We start from the raw sequence: 21,744 nt of genomic DNA on the forward strand, positions 1-21,744 counted from the left end.
AATAATTTAAGAACTTGTGTGGAAAGGTATTAGCAGCACCATTGGTATTGGAATAGCAGAAAACACATCTCAGGAGGGCAGTGATGCCTGGAGAAAATGCCATCATTGGAACAGGGGTGGGAATGGCTCTGTGGGATGCTCTGGGGAGGTGGAGATTTTAAAACACACTTTTTTTGCTAAATATTTTTGACGATTATTGTTACAAAAAAATACAACTAAATAAGATACTGCATAGTATTTTAATTAACATAAAATCGACATTGAGGTGTGTAAAGCAAGACTCAAATCTCTGCTTCCACATACATTTCATTTCTGAGTAGAGAAATCTAAAATTTAAAAGGAAAATATAGACCTAGTGTATTCTCTAAAAGACACACTTTAGGTGGAACGTATCAGACTACGAAAATACATATCTTCCATTCTGTTTAATAATTTACTTTAGTTAAAAAGTTGTGAAATTCTCCTCACAAGAAGCGTATACAAATCGATGACTTTAGTAAATTAACAAAAAGGATTATTTTACTTTTTGTTTTGTTTTTGTGGGTTTTTTTTTAAAACAAGGCTTAGCCCCGCAGTAACAATTATACAAGGAAGAAAAGAGACTACATTTATATGAAGGAATACAAATTTACACACATTTTACAGTGACTTTTACCCTACACATCTACAAAATTCACAGTTATAATACAAGCAAGTACAAGGCCGGGATAAAGCTGTCGGATACCAAAAAAAGTTCCTACTTTAAAAAAACCAAACGGATCGAGGGGAAGAGCTCGCACCGGGCACGGAGGGGAGGCTCAGCACACGCACAGGGCTTTGCGCGGCGGGTGGAACAGGGAGCTGCTGAGCTTCTTCTGCCCGCGGAGGCTGCGCCGCATGGCCAGCCTGCCGGGGCTCCCGCGGGCCGGGGCCGCCGCGCCCTCCCCCGGGCCCCGCGCCGGGCCCCGCCGCGGCTTCTTCAGCGCCGGGCCCGAGTTGGATTCCTCCAGAGTCCGCTTAAAGCTGCCCGGGGGCGGCCGCTCCGCCTCCTGCGCCTTGCCGTGCCCGCCGGGGGACACCTTGAAGCCTTTTTGGTCCGAGTTGGAAGGGGAGAGGCTGACCGACAAACCATTGCTGTAGGATTCCTGGAGCCTCAGCGCCAGGGCTTTGCTGCACTTCTCCTCCTGCGGGGCTGAATCCTTGGGGGTTCCTCCTGAGGAAGGTAAACTGCTTTTGGCAATCTCGTTTGGCAGCTCCAGGTATTTTTCTGAGAGCGTGTTGCTGTGCAGGAGGGGAGGAATGGGCTCAGCAGAGTTCAGCCGTGGCCAGGGGTCATCTTCTGTGAGCTGAGGGAAACAAAAACAAAATATTTAAGAATAAATATAACGATAGAATCACAAAATTATTTGGGAAGGATCTGCAGGATCACTTATTCCAAACTCTGCCATGAGCACAGACACCTCCCACCATCCCAGCTTGCTCCCATCCCACCTGGCCTTGGACACTGCCAGGGACTGACTTTGTCCCATGAGAGTACAGACAGTGCGTGGCACTTTCAGAATTCCCCTAAACCTTATCAAAAGCAGGAAAATCCTGCTCCACAGCAGGCTCAGCTTCTCTCCCTGCTGAGAGGGGGAAACAATTCCAGCTGGGGCTCTGAAGCGCAGCTGCAGAACACGAGGGATCTGCAGGCAGCTGCTGGGAACTCAGGGAAAAGCAGAGCCTGAAACCTCTGTGATCCTCAGCAGCACTTCCACACCCAGCCAGGACTCCCCACCAGACCCTGGCAGAGGCACTGCCCTCTGATTTGTGTGTGGTCAGTGGCCAAAGGGCAGCAAGAGCCTCCTGACCTTGGTCATGTCCAGCACTCTCAGTTACTGCACAACCAGGTCAGCAGGGCTGGACAAACTCCTGCTCAGCTGCCACTCAGAGGGGCAGTGGCAGACACAAAAATATTCCTGATTGCAGTGCAAAGTGACACTTTCATTGCCCATGGATCCCTCACAGCACATCCCCTGGGAAGCACAGGCACCCAGGTGCCAGGAACCAGGCACTTCCTAAACCCTGACCCTCATCTCCTCTGTGGTTCTGCCTCATTCTCAGTTCTACCAACAGGAAAATGGGGACAAGACTCGCTCTCACTATCCACAGGGGGATTATGGAAATTAGTGTTTATGCAGCACCCTGAAGATAGGAATTCTGACCTTATTAAAGATTTAATTGTAATTGTCCCTGGTTACTCGGTGAGTCCTCCAGAAGTGAATTTCAAGGCCACACTCCACTCCCCCAGTGGAAGGCAAATGGCAGTTATTATTTTAAGAAAATCATGTGCTGCAGAGTGAAATGCACCCAGCTGAATCAGTCAGGGACACATCTCAGGTGAGTAAACAGATGCTTCTGAACCCACAACCCAGAACAACTCCAGGTTTAATAAAACACAGTCCAAAAGAAAAGATAATCAGGATTGTTCCCAGCATCCACACTGGTTTTCCAGTGGCTGTCCATGTGTGGACAAAACCATTTGGATACCATTCCTTTACCACATTTAGCAACAAGAGGGAAGACCCTTATGAATGGAATTTTAAAGGTTATTCTCCATCTCAGTTGCTGCAGAACCCAGGAGGAACCAGATCACACACAGAGAGCAGCTCTGGCAACGCTCCTTCAACTGCTCCATTTAATTTCTGACATTGTGTCACATAAAACTTCATTTTATGGTTTTTATTGTGCAAGACCTTTCATGTTGTGGCTCTTTTCCCCAGCATCTCCTGCTGGTGCAAACAGCTGAGACTGCAGCAGCTCTGGGGAGCCAAGGAGAGGCTCAGGATGGAGTGCAGGAGAGTGATGGAACAACACAGGAAAAACAAACCACCAATCACCAACTGAATTTCTCAACAATCCAATCAATCTTCCTCACTGGCCTCAGGAACACTGAAATTAATTTGGTATTAGTAATTGTTGCCAGAAGGACAAGCAATTAAGAAATACTTTTGTTTAATTAAGAAACTTTGGTTTCCATCTATTTCTGAATTAATTGTTTTGGCAGGTAGCAGCTGTCAGGCATCAAGGCCACCCCTGCTTCTCTCACAGAAACTGTGATTGAAAATTTTAGGAGCACTTAGAATTTAATTTTTTTTCCTCAAGATTTTGCTAGGTTTAAAACCCTTTCCACGGATTTTGCTCTGCTAGATGAAAGGGGAGGAGACAAAGTTGAAGCTTGCCATTTTATTAGCAGCTAGTTTCTCCCAAGGGAATGTTTAAAACTCCCTTTCTAATTTCTGCTTTCTTTTCCTTTGCCCAAAGGACAATTATCTGAAGATTCTGCAGAACATCAAAGGACAGTGACTTAAATCAGGAGCAGCTGGTAATTACTGAAACAAACAGCCACTCATAACTACACTGCAGTTCTTAGAGGGGGGGAAGAAAAGCCACAAAACAACACAACAAAAACCCTCTGAAGAGCTCTGCTTTATGTTAACAGCTCAAACTTGCAGCCTCCAGAAAGACCTTATGTTATGATGTCACTGCTTCAACAAAGAACATCACATCAACCAAAGGAAGATAATGAGATCTCCTAGTACAGAAAGAAAATGTTCTTTACAGCAACATGTGTTGGAACCAATTTAACCTTAAAAGAAATAAAATAAAAGCCCAACAGCAGCACAACCACACCAACCCAAATGAAAGCACACCCTTGTCAGGAACAGGTTCACAATCTGCAATCCTTGGGCTGGGCAAGCTACACAAGCACCTGGCAAGGCAGGAAGAGAAACTGCAGCGCAGCCTTGTTTTCTAAGGGGGTGTGTTGGATGGTTTTTTAATGCCTCTGAGCCCCACTCTGCTTCCTGTCTGTCTCAAAAGGCTGCCTTGAATCTTGGGGAGGACCTCAGGAAACTTTAAGAAACAATGCATTTCAAGGTTTGTAAAGTAACTGTACTAATTTCTTCCAGATTAGGGAGGAAGCACAGATCAACAGCCACCAATAAACAACCAGCAGCAATTCTGGAATTCATACATTGGAACACCAAAGGCAGAGTGCTAAAGTTCTTTAATAAACATGGTTAAAAGTTGGCCCAGTCCTCAAACCTTTGCAGGTAGAAGTATTGAGGATATAACTGTAGCTTTCACAGAATATCCAGAGCTGGAAGAGACCCACAAAGGCAACACCAGGTTTTAACTGACTGAGCCAATCTCAGTGATAGATTATCTAGACGTATGCAGTTCAAAATTAAAATTAAAAATTAATTAAAAATTTAAAATAGCAACATTCAACAGCGATTGAATGTTGACATTTTAAATTGACAGCTCAGGAGTTCCTGTGAGTGTTTCTGCATCTCTGGCAGCGTTCCAGTCACCCCAGGCAGCCGGGGGAGGCAGAGGGGGGCCCGGAGCACCCTTACCTTGAGGGGGGGTGTGCAGCAGCGGGAGGGGGGCAGGCTGCTGCAGTCGGGGCTGCTGTAGCTGGGCCCCTCGGCCAGGTTGAGCACCAGCTCCTCGTCGCCGTCCCAGCGGCCGCGCTCCCGCAGGGGCGCGATGCAGATGACGATGGCGCTCGTGTTGTCCGCCCGCAGCATCCGCTGCCTCCAGCGGCCCAGGGCACGGCCCACCAGCATCCGGGCACAGGACTGCCGGGCCTCGCCCTGGGGACATGGGGACAGAGGGACTGTGTCACACAGAGCCACCAAACACACACAGAGCCACCAGCATCCGGGCACAGGACTGCCGGGCCTCGCCCTGGGGACATGGGGACAGAGGGACAGTGTCACACAGAGCCACCAAACACACACAGAGCCACCAGCATCCGGGCACAGGACTGCCGGGCCTCGCCCTGGGGACATGGGGACAGAGGGACAGTGTCACACAGAGCCACCAAACACACACAGAGCCACCAGCATCCGGGCACAGGACTGCCATGCCTCGCCCTGGGGACACACAGGGACAGTGTCACACAGAGCATCACACAGAGCCACCACATACACACACAGAGCCACCAGCATCCGGGCACAGGACTGCCATGCCTCGCCCTGGGGACACACAGGGACAATGTCACACAGAGCTACCCCCAAGACACCTTGGGCCACACACACTCCTACAAGCCATGCCCACAGCAGCCCCAGAAATGCCAATTAAAACACATCTTCCTTCTCAAATCCACCTTTAAGTCAGTTTGTGGCACATTCCACATACACACAGAGCTTTAAACAGCATAAGGAGCTCGTAACACAGCAGTAGCTTGTCAGAGGTTGGAACACAACCTACAGGCGTTGCAAAGTCTCTCATGGGGCTCACAGAGTGTTTACTCTCTGCTCCAATATAAATTCTCAACTGTTTTGTAAAATAAATCAGAGAGTAATTTAATTCAGTCTAAACAGTCTGCATTATAGCATGCACCTTAATGTGTAATAAATTTAATGTTCAGACAGCATTTTGTGTAACTTCCTTAGAGAAGAAACTCATTATCTCCTTTATTACTCACAGACAGCACCCTGCCAGTCAAATTTCCCCAAAACATAAGGCAAATAATTTAAACTATGTTAACACCCATCAGCCACATTGTAACAGCTTTTATGTCGTGGCAAAACCATCAATCTGCCCCAACCCCAACAACTCCATCGGGTGCTTTTCATCCCCACCAGGCTGAACAGTTTTTAGAGGTAACAAGGATGAGATTTCCACCCTGACTTCTGGCCACTGCCCTCACCATGAAATATTTCTTCTCCTCGTGATCCTGGCACATGGAGATGGCATCCTGAGGGGGGATCATGTTCCAGAGCCCGTCACTGCCAAGGATGATGTACTTGTGCTTCTGGGGGTCAATGGTGTGCACACTGGTGTCGGGCTCAGGGGACACCACAAACTCCCCACTGTAGAAGTCGTAGCTCCAGAGATCACCTGGCAAAGCACAAAATGGGTTGGAATTGTTACACAGCACCTGAGGAATCCCACTCTTGGAAAACAGAGGAAAATGTTCCTTCCCAGGAAATCCATCAAAATCAGCCCTGAGTCACCAGCAGAAACATAAAGAAATTCCAGCCCAGTCACTGCTCAGCTGCTGCCACCTTTTAATCCTCTTTAGACTAAACCAAGCTGTAATCAGAGGTGTTCCACTCTCTTAAAACAAGTATTTGTGGAAAAAGGAGAAATTAAACAGATTAATACCTAGAAAATGGTGAAACCTTAGCCACTCTCCAAACTAAAATCTATCTGAATTGAGCTCTCCTTAAACAGAAATAAAACCTGATTTTGTTGATCCCACACCAAAATTGCCAATATTTGTGTGCGCAGGTGCCACAGGGAAGGCACAAAGCAAAAAGCAAAGGAGGAGCCTGAAGCCCTTTCCCTGTTCAACTCCCTGTGCCATCGCTTTTCCTCCCCCAGCTCCAGCATCCCTGCAGGGCACAGGGGCAGGAACAGCCCGTGCTGGGCTGGGCAGCAGCCACAGGAACAGGGCCCAGCCCGGGCCCTGCAGGGAGGCAGCGCAGAGCAGCTCCTGCCTCTCCCCAGGACGGGAACATTGCTATTTTTAAATCCCTCTCACTGCGTGAATGAATCTGGGGTCACCTCAGCAGAAACAAAGCTGAACAATGCAGCAAATCATGCCCTGGCTCAAGAGCTCCCTCCAAACCATCCTCGAGTAAAAACCACTCCAGCAGAAAAATGCATTGCCGCAGCAATTTATTTCAATTCTATTTATCAAGTACTCTTGAAAAATTAAAAACCTTTTCTAAGGCTAGGCCTTCAAATCAAGAATAATAATAATTTGTTCTAACACCTCTTTTAAAAATTTATTTCCATGTTCACAAACAGCTTCCTGTGGCAATAAGCAGCAAAAAGTAGCATTATTATTACTTGCAAGCACTGGTTACATTTTTGTGTGCAGAACACACAGCTTTAAAAGCAGAAATTAATTGAACTGTCAGAGCCGAGCAGCAAACAGAAGCTCCACAACTCAAGAGTCAGGTTTTGTCAGGCTCTTCCTTTGCTTTCTGCTGGACAAAGCCTGGAGCTTCTTCCACATCCATCAGCACCCTTTTAAAGACAATAAATCAGCTTTTTGTCTTCCTCCTCGCCTCCATTAGCTTTGCCCTAAGCTACCAACCAGTTGAAAAGACTTTTCCAGAAGCAGGAAAGGGAATGCTCCAACTCAATTACCCCACTCCACCGCAGCCCGTCCTCATTAGAGCCCCGATTGTCCCTCCGCAGCCCCACAAGCACACGCTGCTAATGAGCGCTAATTAAAAGCCAAGCCCGCTCCTACTGAGGTGCACTCGGGCTCCCGACAAAGCCAGCTGGCAGCGAGATCAAAATAAATACTGGAACAGGAGAGCTGAGCAAGGAGTGCAGGTGAATTGCCATGGAAAGTGCTCCTGCACCCCTCACATCCTGTCAGCCGCAGCAGGTAAAAACAACAAACAGCAAAATATGCGATATCCTTACACCTCCAGTTTGTTCATGCTCATGTAGGAGAAATGACAAAACGTTATGAGCTGAATCGGGTTTTTAATTAAAAACACTGTGCTGGGTGATAAAAATAACCTGATGTTCATTAATTTGGGCTCTTTAGCCCGTGTGTGTCATCCTGTCCATCTGCTCCCTTCCCGAGGAAACAGCCAAGCCATCCCCACGCTGACTGCAGGGATCTGCTCCAAAATCCTCACAGGAGAGCTGGGAGTATCACCAGGGGCTGCTCCAAGGATTCCAAACTCCTGGGGGCACACAGAGACCCCACAGACTCTCCTGGGGGCACACAGAGACCCCACAGACCCTCCTGGGGGCACACAGAGACCCCACAGACCCTCCTGGGGGCACACAGAGACCCCACAGACCCTCCTGGGGGCACACAGAGACCCCACAGACCCTCCTGGGGGCACACAGAGACCCCACAGACCCTCAACCCTGAGCCCACCAAGGCCAACCCATGAGGAGAAGGACATTTACAGTTTTATTTTGTGTTTTCCCCTGAAGGGCAGAGCTCCCCAGCCTAAGGCAAAGCTTTTTGGAGCTGCTGCCCAGCTGTGCCCCCCATCCCTGCCCAGCTGGAGAGTTTTACACCCCAGCAGTACCAACCTGCAGAGGAATTTTCTGTGGCAGCCTCTGTCACAACTCTGGGAAGGGCAAAGGGAGAGCAGAGCAGCCAGAGAGCACAGAACACGTTTCCCTGAGCACTTCAGAGCTCTCTGAAGTCTTTAATTGTGTTCCAAAGCAAGCAGACAGAGCAGTGACCCTCTGGGATGTGCCAGAGGCTGCAGTGCCAGGCTCTCAGGATTCCATTTCAGAGCCAGACTATTTTTGTTCTGAATTAAAACCCAAACATTTACAAAACTCTTGACAATCTTGTTCTTTAAAAACTTACACACTGGGAGTATTCCTTTGCATATTTCTTTTCCAAACCAAAGGGAAATAAAGTTATTAATGCAATTCCTTCCATATCTTCCAGAAAAACCTGTTTCTTAGAATAATATACAGAGATCTACACTGCATCTCACAAAGTGAAATAGATGTTTGAAATCAGATACTAAAGGAGCAGGAAACTAATTTAGCTGCCTGTGAGAATATATCAAACTAGGCAGTCTCTCTTACTGTTACCTTATAAAATCCTACAACAAAGCCACTCCTAAGTCAAGTGCTGCCAGGGAACAATGGCAGCTACAAACAAAAACACCCTCACGTAAGTGGGCTGGATTGGATTAAACCCAAAGCCTTCTTAGAGCTAAAGCATGTCCAGAAATTACATAAATCAAGTGTTTCATTTCAATTGCTGGAGATGCCGTTTTGCATATAAAAAGGGCTTTTGATTTTAATAGAGGAAGGAATACTTTCATAACTCAGTCCAAAATAAAACCTCAGATTGATTAATCCCAGATCTTTTTAAGCCAAAGTTTTTCTCCACAGGTGCCCTCACAGGATGTGTTACACACAGATCCCAGAGCAAAGCACACACTGCATTTGGCACTGCACATTTATTTGTTTTGTCTCAGGGCTGAAGAAAATTGTACAAGATATCCTGAGGACAAGAGAGGAATCTCAAATGCACCCCAAGTTTGTCTGGTTTTATAGAGATAAAACAGAAAAGCAATTATCAATAGGAGCTGGAAATTGCTGTAAATACAACATCTACAATTCCATGTGATTCATGTTCATAGCCTGCAATGGAGAAGGAAGGAAAAACTGAGTGGCAGCTGTGCCCACTCTGTTTGGTAATTTAATGCGAAAAACAGTTAAATGCAGGTAAACAACCTAAAATCTTACACAGCAATTTCCTCAGATCATTTGAGGCCAGCCATAGCCTCTTCCCCAGGATTTCATGGAATGTGCATTCAGAGAGCTCCACAAAGCAGCTCTGGCATGCAGTCAGATGTTCTGGAACAGCTTCCCTGGCCCTGTCAAAGATCCTGCAGCAGCTCCACGTGCATCCCCTGCTCTGGTTCACAGCTGCTCCTAGAGGGCAGCAGCAAATTCCTGCATGCTGGAGGCTGCTCCACTGAAACAGGGCTGAGCCTGATTTGCTCCTACAGAAAACCCAGGGAGAGCAGAGTTCACGTTCCCACAGGAGGGAGTGCTTGAACCAACGGGCTCCTGGCTCAGCTTTCATCATTCATTCACTGAAACACCTCCCAAACAGCTCCAGCAGCACCAGGCAATCCCTCAGCACACATTCAAGAGTATCTATTGCAGGGCAAATCAGTATTTAAAAAAAAAAAAGAAAATATGTTCTCATTGCCCAGAAAAGGTCAGCAGAAGTAGCTGTGAAAACACAGAACCACAGATTAAAATGGCTTGTTAGGAGACACAGAAAGCTGCTGGGTGCATTAAACATCTCACAGATGCTCTACAGGGACAGCACAAAGCCCAAATAGTCCTGACTTGTTCTGGGGCTATAAATAAATCAAGCATTATTTAAATACTTAAACACAGCCACTGTGCATACCAGAAATTATTATTTTAGGGCAGAAGGGCACTTCTGACAATCAGAATGGGGAAGGGTATGTCAGCAGAATTCATCTGGCCACAAGGATTTCTTCTGCACCAGGAATTTCTGCTGCCTGAGTGCATGCAGCTCTTCCACAGTGCTTTACTCCTGTATTCCTATTTTATTTCCAAAACCTTTCCTCAACTCCTTAACAGTGCACTAGACCTAAAGACTGGGGGATGACATTGCATCAAAATATTTTAAAGTGTGGTCAGAGAGAGACACTTAAAACACCATTTATGATCTAAATTTTAGGGGGTTTAATCAGATAATCTCCCAGATTCTAAATATAAATTCCCAACTCTAAGTTTCTCTCATTGTCCTGCTAAAATTTTTTACCCAGGTTGGGATCAGGCAGGAGGGGAGGCTGTCCCAGCGTGGGGTTTGAGCTTTCAAATCCCAGAACTGATAAGAGATAGGTGCTCCCATTTTTGGACCTGAAAACTCTCATTATTCCTCTCTTCATGCACTTGCTGGCCAAGAATGCACTGGGGGCTACCAAATGCATGGTTCCCTGAATTCCCATCTGCACACAAACCCCAGCCAAACCCTTCTGTTCAGCTGCTGGGAGCAATCAGACCAAAGGCCAGCCAGCTCTTTGGACAGGCAACAACCCCAGGAAGAAAAGATGAATCCAAATTAAGTGTTCACATTTTGCAGTCCAGGAGGAACACCTCCCTGTCCTGCAGGAGTGTGCTGCTCAGGGGATGAAGGTTTTTTGCTACTCATCTATTAGCTCCAAAGGATTCACTCAAATTCTTAAGTCAGTTCTCCTGACCACAAAATAAATTCTATCCTACCTGAAATATGACACATAAGGACTTTCAAATACTGAGAAAAAGTCCTTAAAATTAAAATTTTCAGTTTTCAGGCACCTGTGACTCCTTGCTTGACACACAGCTGACTCTTCCATGTTCATTGTCACTGCAAAAATTCTCCTTAACTCTGGACAAACCCCTGTGGCACAGCTATTCCTGCCTGTGAAATCAGACACAGGCAGGCTGTGGAATGAGGCTCCCAGAACAGCCTGTCCCCATGGGCACTGCCAGCCAGGAATTCCAGCACAGCTCCCACAGGGAAACCACAATCCCATCAAACAAACTATGCTGGGTGTACCTGCACAGAAAACTCCTCACTGCACAGAGGAGAGAACATGAACAGCCAAAGACTGGCATTCTGCAGTGGAATTTAAGGAGAAAAATGACCAGAAACACTAACACTCATGGGTAAGAGATACCAAATAATTCAGTGAAGAAGTACTTCCAAAAAAAAATCATCACAGGATATTGCAGGACAATTTCTAGTCCTGCAAGATCCCTTTCTGTCCTTGGAATGAGGTGCTCCTCAAAGACAGCTCCTCTCATTTCTAGTGCTCCCATAAAGGCAAGTTAAAATTAAATAGATTTAACTTTCATTTCATTCTGTGCCAAGTCTTAACAAAAAAATATTCTCCACAAAAGAAACACTGAAGCAATTCATACACCATCCAGCAAAACTTCATTTCTGGTGCAAATGGAAACGTGCAAGCCCTGTGTGTCTCCAGGAGGGAGAGCACATTTGTCTCCTTCTCACTGAGATAATGTGGCTGTAATTTTTGACAAGCTGGTGGTAAAATTAAATCCCATCCTTGTAGGGCTGACACTGAAAACCCTGAAAGTTAGAAGTCACGTTCTTTCCAATTTTAATCTCTTTTTAATCTCTCCGCAATCACAACATTATTCAAAAAACACAGTATAATTGCATTAAAAACACACTTTCAAGGGCCAGACTGTGAGAAGGCAGGTGAGGAGAGCCCTGTGCATTGTGTGCTGGGCAAAGGCAGGGCTGAGCAGAGCTCAGGGACTCACCCAGGGCTCTGGCCACGGCCAGGAAGGGGATCTGGTCGATGACGGTGCTGCGGCGCACGGGGCCGTTGTGGCTCAGCCGGGGCCTCTTCCACACCACACGGTTCACACCAGACTTGTTGATCACACTGAAAGCACACACAGGGACAGGGGTTAGCAACAGCAGTGGTGTCAATGAGGAAAAGCAGGTAAATGTGCAAATGTGGAGGTAATAATGATGGCAAGTTCCTATTTCAAAACACATGACAGCACTTTCTTTGATATTGTTCCATATCCAAGGGGAAAAGTGAGAGATGAAAGGCAGAAGAAAATAAAAACCAAGGTAATGAAGACCTGGAAGAAATTCTGGCTGGTTACAAAATATGCAAGAGCGTCTTTTTAATCTGTCAGAGTCAGAGCAGAACTGAATTTGCCTCCCTCAGATGAGGACCATCAACACCAGCTCACTCAGGCGTCAATTCCTCCTTCACTCTTCTCCATCTCCCAAAGTTTGGCTGCACAGAGCAGCATGGCACCCTTGAAACAACAGCAAAGAAAGAGCAGCCTCCTGGAAGGATTTGCTTGATGGAAGGAACACCAACAGGAGGCAGACACAAAAGAGGAATTGTCCTGGGCCGGTGTGTGCAGGAAGCAGGAGATGGGAGAACAGCTCTGCATTTGCATGTGAACACCTGCTCTGAGCTCTGAGCATGGCTTTGGCTCTCCCAGGTGGCACTGCAGGAGCTGCAGAGCAAATAACTGGGGCAGCTGTGTCAGGCAGGGAAGGGAGAAGAACAAATATGAACCATCAAGGAATAAGAGCTAATGAAGCCAGGAACCAGCAAAGCTCAGTCCCAACCAAGTTAGGAGCTGGATACTTGAAAGTTCCTTTCATCCAAGGAACAGCCATTGGTAATTAGAAACTGAGCAGCTCTGGAACAGCCTCAGGATTGCTCATGCTGAAGCCATTCAAGATGCACTTCCTGACACTTCAAAGGCCTTAACAACAAGGGCATGTTCTGCTCCATCCAGAGCACGGCACGGTCACAAACACCACATCCTAAAACCTGATCTCATCCACTCGTACAGCTGATGACCACACAGAGCTCACTATTGGAAAAAAAACCTCATCCCACACTCAGACTGTTACTGGGAAATGGCATTTTAATGGAAGACTCCCTCATGCTCTCTCATTAAGTGTTCCCAGTTTGCTCTGATGAAAGACAAGGCATTCCCAAGCACAGCTGCACTTCCACCTCGCTCCCACCACATGCCTCACAGCCAGCCTGGGAAAAACAGGAGGAGCACCAGCAAAAATTTTTGAAAAATTAAAAATTAACCATTCCTGTCAATACTAAGGTTCGGGGAATGGTTTTCTGCACCTTCAGACTTCCAACCTCTGAGAAACCTACAGCAAAAGTGCCCCTGATTAACTCCCACCTGGCAGAGCCACAAATATCAGCAGGTTAATGGCTGACAGGGCTCCCACAGGAATGATGTCAGCAGGAAAACCTCCAGTGATCCCTGCTGGAGGAGCAGACCATGCCCATCCCATCTGGTGAGCACCAGGAGGACACAGAGCTCCCAGAGCCCAGCCCTGGGGCTGTCCCCAGACATTTGTGCCACCTGAGAGAGCCCTGCCTGCTCCCCCTGACTGCCAGGGAGCACACCCAGCCCAGCTCTGCCAGGGGAGGAATGGCTCCTGCAAGGACAGCTGCTAAACTGTGCTGTCAGAACAGCAAAGGGGGGATTTTGTTTCAAATCCAGGATTTTTCTCAGGTTCCCTAAGCAGAGGCTTTGAGGAGTCCATTCAAGAGCTGCCATTGTCATCTCAGGGACAATGCAGCATGCCTGAAAAATCAGAGTGCTGGGACAAACTGGATATTCTAGACCTCCTATCATTTCACCTACAAGAAAAGGCAATTTGCACAACCTGAAGGTTCCTCAGAATTTAAAGGGAAATAGGCCAAGAATTAACATATCTGTTTGCAAAGTTGTTGGTGAACATTTAGAACTGTAAGCACACCTCAGCTGTGTGATCCACCAGGAAATTAAAGTTCTGGATACACCATAAACCACTAGCAAAAAACACAACCATGTAACAATGGATCCCTGTAATTTATTCCCCAGTAAGCTGTAAGAAAAATTAAGAGGACAAAAGAGAAATAGCTGAGATTCAGCTCCTTGTGTGCCCTCCCACAACAAGCTCAGGCTTAGCTCAGTGAGAGCAGACAAACCTACCTGTGGCATTTTCTGGGGTCCCCTGTGGCAGGAAGGAATAAATCTGATTCCATATTCTAATTTATTATTTTATGGTAAGACTAATTTATTAATTATATTATTTAATTTATTAATTACTTTATTATAAGACTAATTTATTACTTTATGATATTATATAAAATAATGCTATACTAAAGAATAGAGAAAGGATACAGACAAGGCTGAAAGACAATAACTAAAAACTTGTGACTCTCTTCAGAGCCTCGACACAGCTGGGCCATGACTGGCCAATAAGTAAAAACAATTCACATTAAATCAATGAACAATCACCTGTTGGTAAACAATGTCCAAACCACATTCCAAAGCAGCAAAACACAGGAGAAGTAATGAGATAATATTGTTTTCCTTTTTCTCTGAGGCTTTCTCAGCTTCCCAGGAGAAGAATCCCGGGCAAGGGGATTTTCCCAGAAAATAAGAGAGTGCCACCTACCTGCCCCCAAGGCCTTCAATCCTCTCCCTCTCCTTGGGAAGCTCTGGCTTGTGGTCCTGTGTCACCTCCACAGCTCTCACAAAGTCATCCTTGGGGTCGTCCTGCACCCCCAGCACCACCCCTGAGTCCCCCACGTGTGCCACGTACATCTTGGAGCCGCGGATGATCACCACGCTGGCCGTGGTGCCCGACGTGCTGGGCAGCCCTGTCATGGTCTTGGGCCACTCTGCTGCAGGGAGAAACCAGGCAAAAAACAGACAGAAAGCACAGGGTTAGCTCTGGGGAACTGGGAATGGGGTCTCAGGGGTTTGTGGGGTGTTATAACAACAGGCAGGCCCAGCAGTGTCCCCCCACTCATTTAACATCCTTCCCCAGCCTCAGGATCAAAGCACCACAACAGGGTTCTAAAAACTGTCCCCTCTGGTTTGATATGCCAAGCATCACTAGAAGAACATGGGGAAGATGTTGTGCTCCTTGGGGCTGAACAGGATCAATCCAGTGTCTCATTGAGATTCACTCTTCACTTCCCTTTCTGAAGTAGTAATGTCCTAAATTCAGTTACTTTGTCTGGGTATTTGATTGGCAATCAGGATTTGTGGACATTCCTGATTCCCTTGGAAGGAAGAAAAACTACTTTACTTTCATAGGCTGAACAGCAAAATTTTGTGCTGAATGACATCTCAAATGTTTTACTCACGCTGCCCTTTGGAGAGCTGCATAATTCAGACTATCTCAGCGTGCTCCCCTTAAATTCTACAGGAGATATCCCTGGAATTCAGAGCAATAACACAGCTACACCTGGTGAGGGAAATCTCCTTCCTCAACTGCTCTGCCCTCAAAGCACTTCTATGAACTTGCTGTTACACTACACTCTCCAATTGCATCTCAGTTTTTCTTTTACTCCTTCTCTATTTTTGTGTGTACGCACACAACTTGATTTTTCCCCCAAAGTGCACAAACTGACAGAGACGACACCCCATGGAGCCACAAACCCAGCCAGGCCACCCTCCTCCCAGCCCAGCACCCACAAAGGCAGGCTCAGCTCCCGGTTATCAGTTGGTTCCCAGTGCCAGCAGCAGCCTCATGTTTCTCCTTGGCTGCACCCACTCAGACAAGCTCCAAAGGGAGCCTCATCTCCCTGTCACATTCTATCTCCTGCTCTTCACAAGTCAGGCTCACACAGCACCACACAAAAACTCCACTGTGACACAAGCTGTTTGCAGGAAATACCCAGCTCAGGCTGCCAAAGCACTGCATCCTCAGTTTCTGCCTGTGGCACAACAAACACACGGCAAATAAACACACCAGGAGAGAAAAGGAAAGCGCAGTTATACCTTACCCTCTGTGAAAACTTATATTTTAACCTTCTAAAGCTTTAAACAAAATCAAAACAAAATGAGGACCTTAAGTTCTAGTAGCACTGATTGATGCTCAGGTGCCTGAGGGAAGAAGACATGGAGGAGAGCTGATGGAAAAGGAGAATTTGGAGATGTAGAATTCACAGGCAGTATGAAGGTAAAAGTTGCATTTCAAGCTACCAAGACATCCAGCACAATTTAATCATTTAAGTTCCAACAGTTCCAGCTTTGTACTCAAAATACTAAAATGCACTTTCTCCCTAGGAGCAGCTTTATTTCAAGAACACAAACATTCAATCAGCTTATTGGAAGTACTTTGTCTGGCAGTTTTAACTGAGGATATTAAATCTAACACATTCCAAAAGGAAAGCAAACAAGGGAAGGAGCCAAGTGGTAATGAGGACTTCAACCATGCACTTAACAGAAAACAAGCTGCAACTAATGAGTTTCTGTCAGTGTAACAACCCCTTAACAGCAATAAAATGTATTAGAGAGTCAAATCAGTCTTTATGGGGATGGGGAGCAGAGAGAAGGAAATCACCCACTTGTGGGAGAAGGAATGATGCAGCAGCCTCAGATTTTAGGCTCAATAAAATCAGGAATTATCTGCCTGTCATCCAGAGACTGCACTTCATGCCTTGCTCCCAGTTCTCTCCAGAGATTGTGTCTCACCAGGAGCCACCAAAGTGCCAGAACTGCTGGGTTTTCTTCTGATCTCAAGCATTAAAATCAAATCCACGGACCCAGCTCCTCCAGGGATCAGGAGCACCAACAGCACATCTTTCTAAAACATACCCCTCCCCGTGCTTGAAAACTACTGCCCTTCACACTCAGCTTTGTAACTTTGACCTCATAAACTCAACCCATTCAGTACCTTCCAAAATGAACTCTCACTCCAGAAGACCTTTGGCATTCAGAGAATTTTATTACTACAGAATTAATGCCAAAAATGACAAATGGGCATAGTGACAAATGGGCATTTTTCTGGTACTGTCATGATCAGTGTGGTTTGTGTCTATCAGGGGACACCCACAGAACCTCCAACAACCAAGAAAGCAGTTGAGTCCAAGTTTCCTTCCAACAGCCCACTGAGAGCTCCATCCTCCACCCCAAAATCCCAAACCATTCTCCCACACACCTCAAGGCACCAACACAGCCAGTCTCCATTTAGTGCCCACAGTGTCACCAACGCACAGATAAAAGCTGCTTTACACGTGGTAATGTGGAAAATGATTGCCTGTCAGTAGAATTCCCACTGGGCCTCCAGAACAGGATGAAGTAATAAAGCAGAGATAATGATGGGCCTGTCCCACAGAGCTCGGGCTGCTCAGCACGTGCAGCAGGAACCAGGAGGAGCAAACACGCTCTGGAGTTTACCAAACAGCCCACCTTGGAGTGCCACCAAAGGCTCCCAGCCACGGCTGGGCTGTTTCTCACAACAATTCCAATTGCTTCCACAACCCCGGTGCTGTTTGCTAAACACCATCACTGAACAGAGCTCCCTGCACTCTCCTCCTCCTGCCTCGGTGCTCACACAGAGTTCCGGTGACAAATTACACACCAGGGACTCGACAGCCAGAAAACTGAGCTCCTTATCTGCCCCCACCCCGTGCCACGTCCCCTGTTCACACATTTTGCTCCTTATCACCCAGCCCTGCAGCCCAGGAGGCTGCACACCCCATTGCCAAGGATGTGGTCAAGTTCTGGTGCTTCTAAAACTCACACCCTTCCCTCTGTACCCTCAAACTTACTGTTCCTTCCCCCAATATCTCCTCAAGTATCTGACATTTGCACAACTTCTCTATTTTGCTATTCAAGAAAAAGGAAAATGAAACTGTTTTGAAACTATAATTACCCCACACCCCTCCTGAATCACCCACTGAAAGCTCAAGGTGCACTGAGTGCAATTCTTGCTTTTCAGGTTTCCCTCCCAAGCCCAGCTGTCACTGTCACTATTCTGGATCCAGTTCTACCGTGTTCCACACCTCCCTTCACACACTGAACCCTGCTCTTGCTTTTTCTCTGAGGCTTTTGCATGCCTAAATGCACAAATAATACACTCACATTCTACACATTCTATATAAACAACGCTCTAAGTCAGAACCTTCACCTCAGGAAGAAAAAAAAAAACCTTTCAGAAACTTCAACTGTGGCCTCAGAAGACCTCGGGGAGAGGGATGAGTACAGGAATGGTGACTGTCACTTGTCTGGGCATGCTCCTGTCCTTAACGCGGACTTATTTACGGCGTCCATGCTACTGCACCTAATCAACTAATACATACATAAATACAAAATAACGATATATATATATAGCTATATATATATAGATATATATAGCTATATCTATCAAAACCATCCTGAGGATACTAAGTGCGTTTTCTATTTTTCAGGGACATTGAGTATTCCCCCATGCTCACACATGAACGAGTTATAAACCAGACAATTTCAATCCTTCCATCAGGACTCAGAAAAACAGTCAGAAGCACTGTTATGGAAAAAACCACCGTTCCCAGCCCATTTCAGTTTGTTAAAATTACTTTTTTTTCCCCTTTTCATGACGCAAGGGAAATACAAGGGGGGAGTTCAGTGCGATTACCCAAGGCAACAAGATTAAGACCTTCCTAATGAATCGAAGTTGGAAATTAACGCCTAACACCCCGAAAACAAACTGCAGCCCTAGCATCGCCCCATCCCCAGCTACGTAACACAGCAGCGTATGCTCGCCCCGTGTTTACATCTCTGCTCTCCCAGCGTGCCCTCCAGTGCTCCTCGTTCTCCCGAATTATCGGCCGGGCTGCCCTCCCGCCTCCGCCGCGATTCCCGGCGCGGGGACGGCAGCAGGGATTTAGGGAGGGAGGCGCTCAAATAGTGCGGGAAAGGGGGAGGAAAGGCGGCGGGGGCAGCGGAGGCTCCGCGGGCACTTACGCAGCTTTTTCCACATGGCGCGGTGGCAGGCGATGAAGCCCTTGCGCAGGGCCGCGCACACCTCGGCGGGCTCGGCCGAGCAGAATCCCTTCTGCTTCTTGATGAAGCCCCACAGGTTCTCCCGGGCGAACTGGGCCGCCTCCCGCCCGCCGTGCCCGTCGCACACGGCGAAGAAGGCGACGGAGCGGCGCGGCCGCCGCCCGGGGCCGGTGCCGGGGGGCTGCGCTCCGTCCTCGGCCGCCCGCGGGGTCCCTCCCCGCCGCCGCCCGCTCTCGGCCGGGGGCTCGGCGGCGCCGGGGCCTGCGGGCGCCGCTCCGCCTTTGTGCGCCCCGGCCGGCGGCGGCTCGGGCTCCACCACGATGTGGGTCACGTCCTCCATGTATTTCCTGCCGCCCTGGTCGGAGAACACGCTCACCCCGAGCGCGTACGGCCCCTCCATGGGGAGAAGGGGGGGCGGCTCCGCGCGGCGCTCCCGCCGCTGCCCGCCCGCCGACGACTATTGCCGGAGACGGCGGCGCTCGGGCATGTCCGCGGCGGCCCGGGCCGCTCCCGCTGCCGCTCGCTGCGCCCGCCGGAACGGGAACGGGCCCGGCCCGCCCAGCGCCCCCTGCCGGCCCCGCCGCGGCGGAAGGGGCGGCGGGCGCGGCCCGGGCTCCGCGGCGCCCCCTGCGGCCGGCGGGTGGGAGCGCAGGGCGGCGGAGATCGCAAAACCGCGACCGAGCCCGGGCGGGACGGGACGGGACCCACCGGGAGCCTCCGGTCCTGCTGCTGACACCACAATAACCCTCACCGGGCAGCCCTGGCAGCGCTGTGCGAACGCTCCGGGAGCTCCGGCAGCCTCGGGGCCGTGCCCGTTCCCTGGGGAGCCCGGGCAGTGCCAGCGCTGCGGGGGAAGAGCCTTTCCCTGATCTCCCGCCCGACACAAGTTCGGGCCGGTCCCTCCGGTGCTGTCGCTGCTCAGCAGAGATCGGGGTCTGCCCCTGCTCTCGCCCTCACAAGAAAGGTGTAGAGAGCCATGAGTGTCTCTCGGGTCCCTTCCACCACACGAGCTCCAAAAGGGCTTCACAGAGCTCAGCATCGCAAGCAGGATGAAGAACGGGAAGCGCAATATTGCTCCCCTTGCTCCAGGAACTGTTACTCAGCCCTCCTGTCTCCCCCTGCTCCAGGAGCCCCACTGTTACTCAGATCCCCATCTTTCCCTGCTCCAGGAGCCCCACTGTTACTCAGATCCCCATCTTTCCCTGCTCCAGGAGCCCCACTGTTACTCAGACCCCCATCTTTCCCTGCTCCAGGAGCCCCACTGTTACTCAGACCCCCATCTTTCCCTGCTCAGGATCCTCACTGTTACTCAGACCCCCATCTTTCCCCGCTCCTTGCTTTCATTCCTATCTTCCCACTCGATTCCCACCCATGACCCCTCTGGAATTACACATCCCAGCACCGTTTTATGCTCGTGACCATTTCAGACGTTTCCTTCACGCTGGAGGAGTTTGTGCATTTCGTTTTTAGAGCTGAAATTCCAGAGATTGTTTTACTGCCAGCTCCCAGAGCCCCTTCTCACTGCAGAGAAAACCACCACGGAATTTTGCAAAAATACTTGCCTGGAGATGATTGTTTGGCTTAAGGACTGCAAGCCCTTTGGATTTCCTTCCATCAACCACATTAAAGTCAGCAGTATTTAAAAAATAAAAAGGATACAACAAAGCTTTGTGTTCCTGGAGAGCTGAGGGATTTGCAAACCTGTTACAACCATTAATGAATTAATCCACACTAATCCTATCAGGTAAGGATCCCTTCCTACTTTACAGGTGTTTATACCCTCAAATCAATCACCAGATCATCAACCCCAATATAGAATTGCTTTAAAAATCTGACCATGGAGTTTCATAACAGTATTTTATATAAATATATTGGGCATTTCAGCAGTGTGTAAAGGGGACAAAGACCAAATTGAGCTTTTTGCAATCCCAAACGTCACAATGTATCACTATTTCCCTCTTAATTAACATTAAAACCATGGACATGACACATCAATGGTTAGGCCTGCATTGCCACACACATCACAGGACATTTTTAATTACAAAGTAGCCAGAGAACAAACAAACTAACTTGAAACTGTCAACCAAAAAAAAAAACCAAAACATTGTCACAGAGACAGCTAAAGCCCATTGCTCCCAAAAAAGTGCAATATCCCTATTTCATAGCTGGATAAGTGCAGCCAGAGACATTGTCATGTGAGGAATAGCCTCATTCAATAAAGGCAATGCTTTCCTGAATAATTTTGAGTGGAAAATCACAATCTACTCCAGGAACAGAACCACACAGAGAGGCTCCTACCCCTACTCTTTACAGAAACATACTTTAGGCAGTCTGGTAAAAAGAAGGAAACAAAGGATAAAACCAATTATTATAGAAGAAATTCCTTTTCAAACCTTAAAGTATTTCTGTATTTTTATATCCAAGTGTTGCTTTTGCCTGCCCAAGTGAAAAAATGCCTCATTTCTGTCACTACTCCTACAATCAAGACAATAGCCATATAAATCCTACCTACACTCACAAATTCAATCAAATTACAATGCATTAAAGATGGTTTTGCCTGCAACAACTGCACTCTCCAAACTGCTGTTGGAAAAGCAAACTGCTTCAAGATTTACAGGGCACACAACCAGCAGATCCTGCAGCAACTCAAACCATATTTCCGCATTTTCTTCTGAAGTCCTTCAGCTCACAAAAAACCCCCTTCAACTAAACCAGACCCTCACAAAAATAGGAACATATAAAACTTGAAGATGTAGGGAGAAAAATTTCTAATAAAGGTAAAGTTTGATGCATGGAGAAAAACTTTGAATAAAGATGAAGCTTGACAGAAAGTGCCACTGCCATTTCCAAACCCCAGGACCTAAGGAACAGGCAATAACTGAAGGGCAATTTAGCAATTTTTATGCACCCTTGATGCTTTTATAAAGATGAGGAGTGCTT

At 47.7% G+C, this 21,744-nt stretch overlaps 1 protein-coding gene across 2 annotated transcripts; it reads right to left on the reverse strand.

The window, feature by feature from the left end:
* Window positions 1-220: 220 nt before the first annotated feature.
* On the reverse strand, window positions 221-19,268 carry PPM1D (protein phosphatase, Mg2+/Mn2+ dependent 1D). Of its 2 annotated transcripts, XM_058817780.1 has the most exons (6): window positions 18,766-19,267; window positions 14,483-14,711; window positions 11,797-11,921; window positions 5,681-5,871; window positions 4,380-4,619; window positions 221-1,325 (listed from the first exon to the last, which is right to left on the reverse strand). In XM_058817780.1, exons 1-6 carry the CDS (start codon window positions 19,202-19,204, stop codon window positions 798-800), a joined length of 1,752 nt encoding a protein of 583 aa, XP_058673763.1. In that variant the 5' UTR covers window positions 19,205-19,267; the 3' UTR covers window positions 221-797. The 2 variants fall into 2 exon arrangements, with proteins under 2 accessions (XP_058673763.1, XP_058673764.1); XM_058817781.1 differs by lacking the exon at window positions 4,380-4,619 and having other exon boundaries at window positions 18,766-19,268.
* Window positions 19,269-21,744: the final 2,476 nt, after the last annotated feature.

Source organism: Ammospiza caudacuta, chromosome 20, assembly GCF_027887145.1.
Source record: "Ammospiza caudacuta isolate bAmmCau1 chromosome 20, bAmmCau1.pri, whole genome shotgun sequence".
NCBI classification, from domain to species: Eukaryota; Metazoa; Chordata; class Aves; order Passeriformes; family Passerellidae; genus Ammospiza; species Ammospiza caudacuta.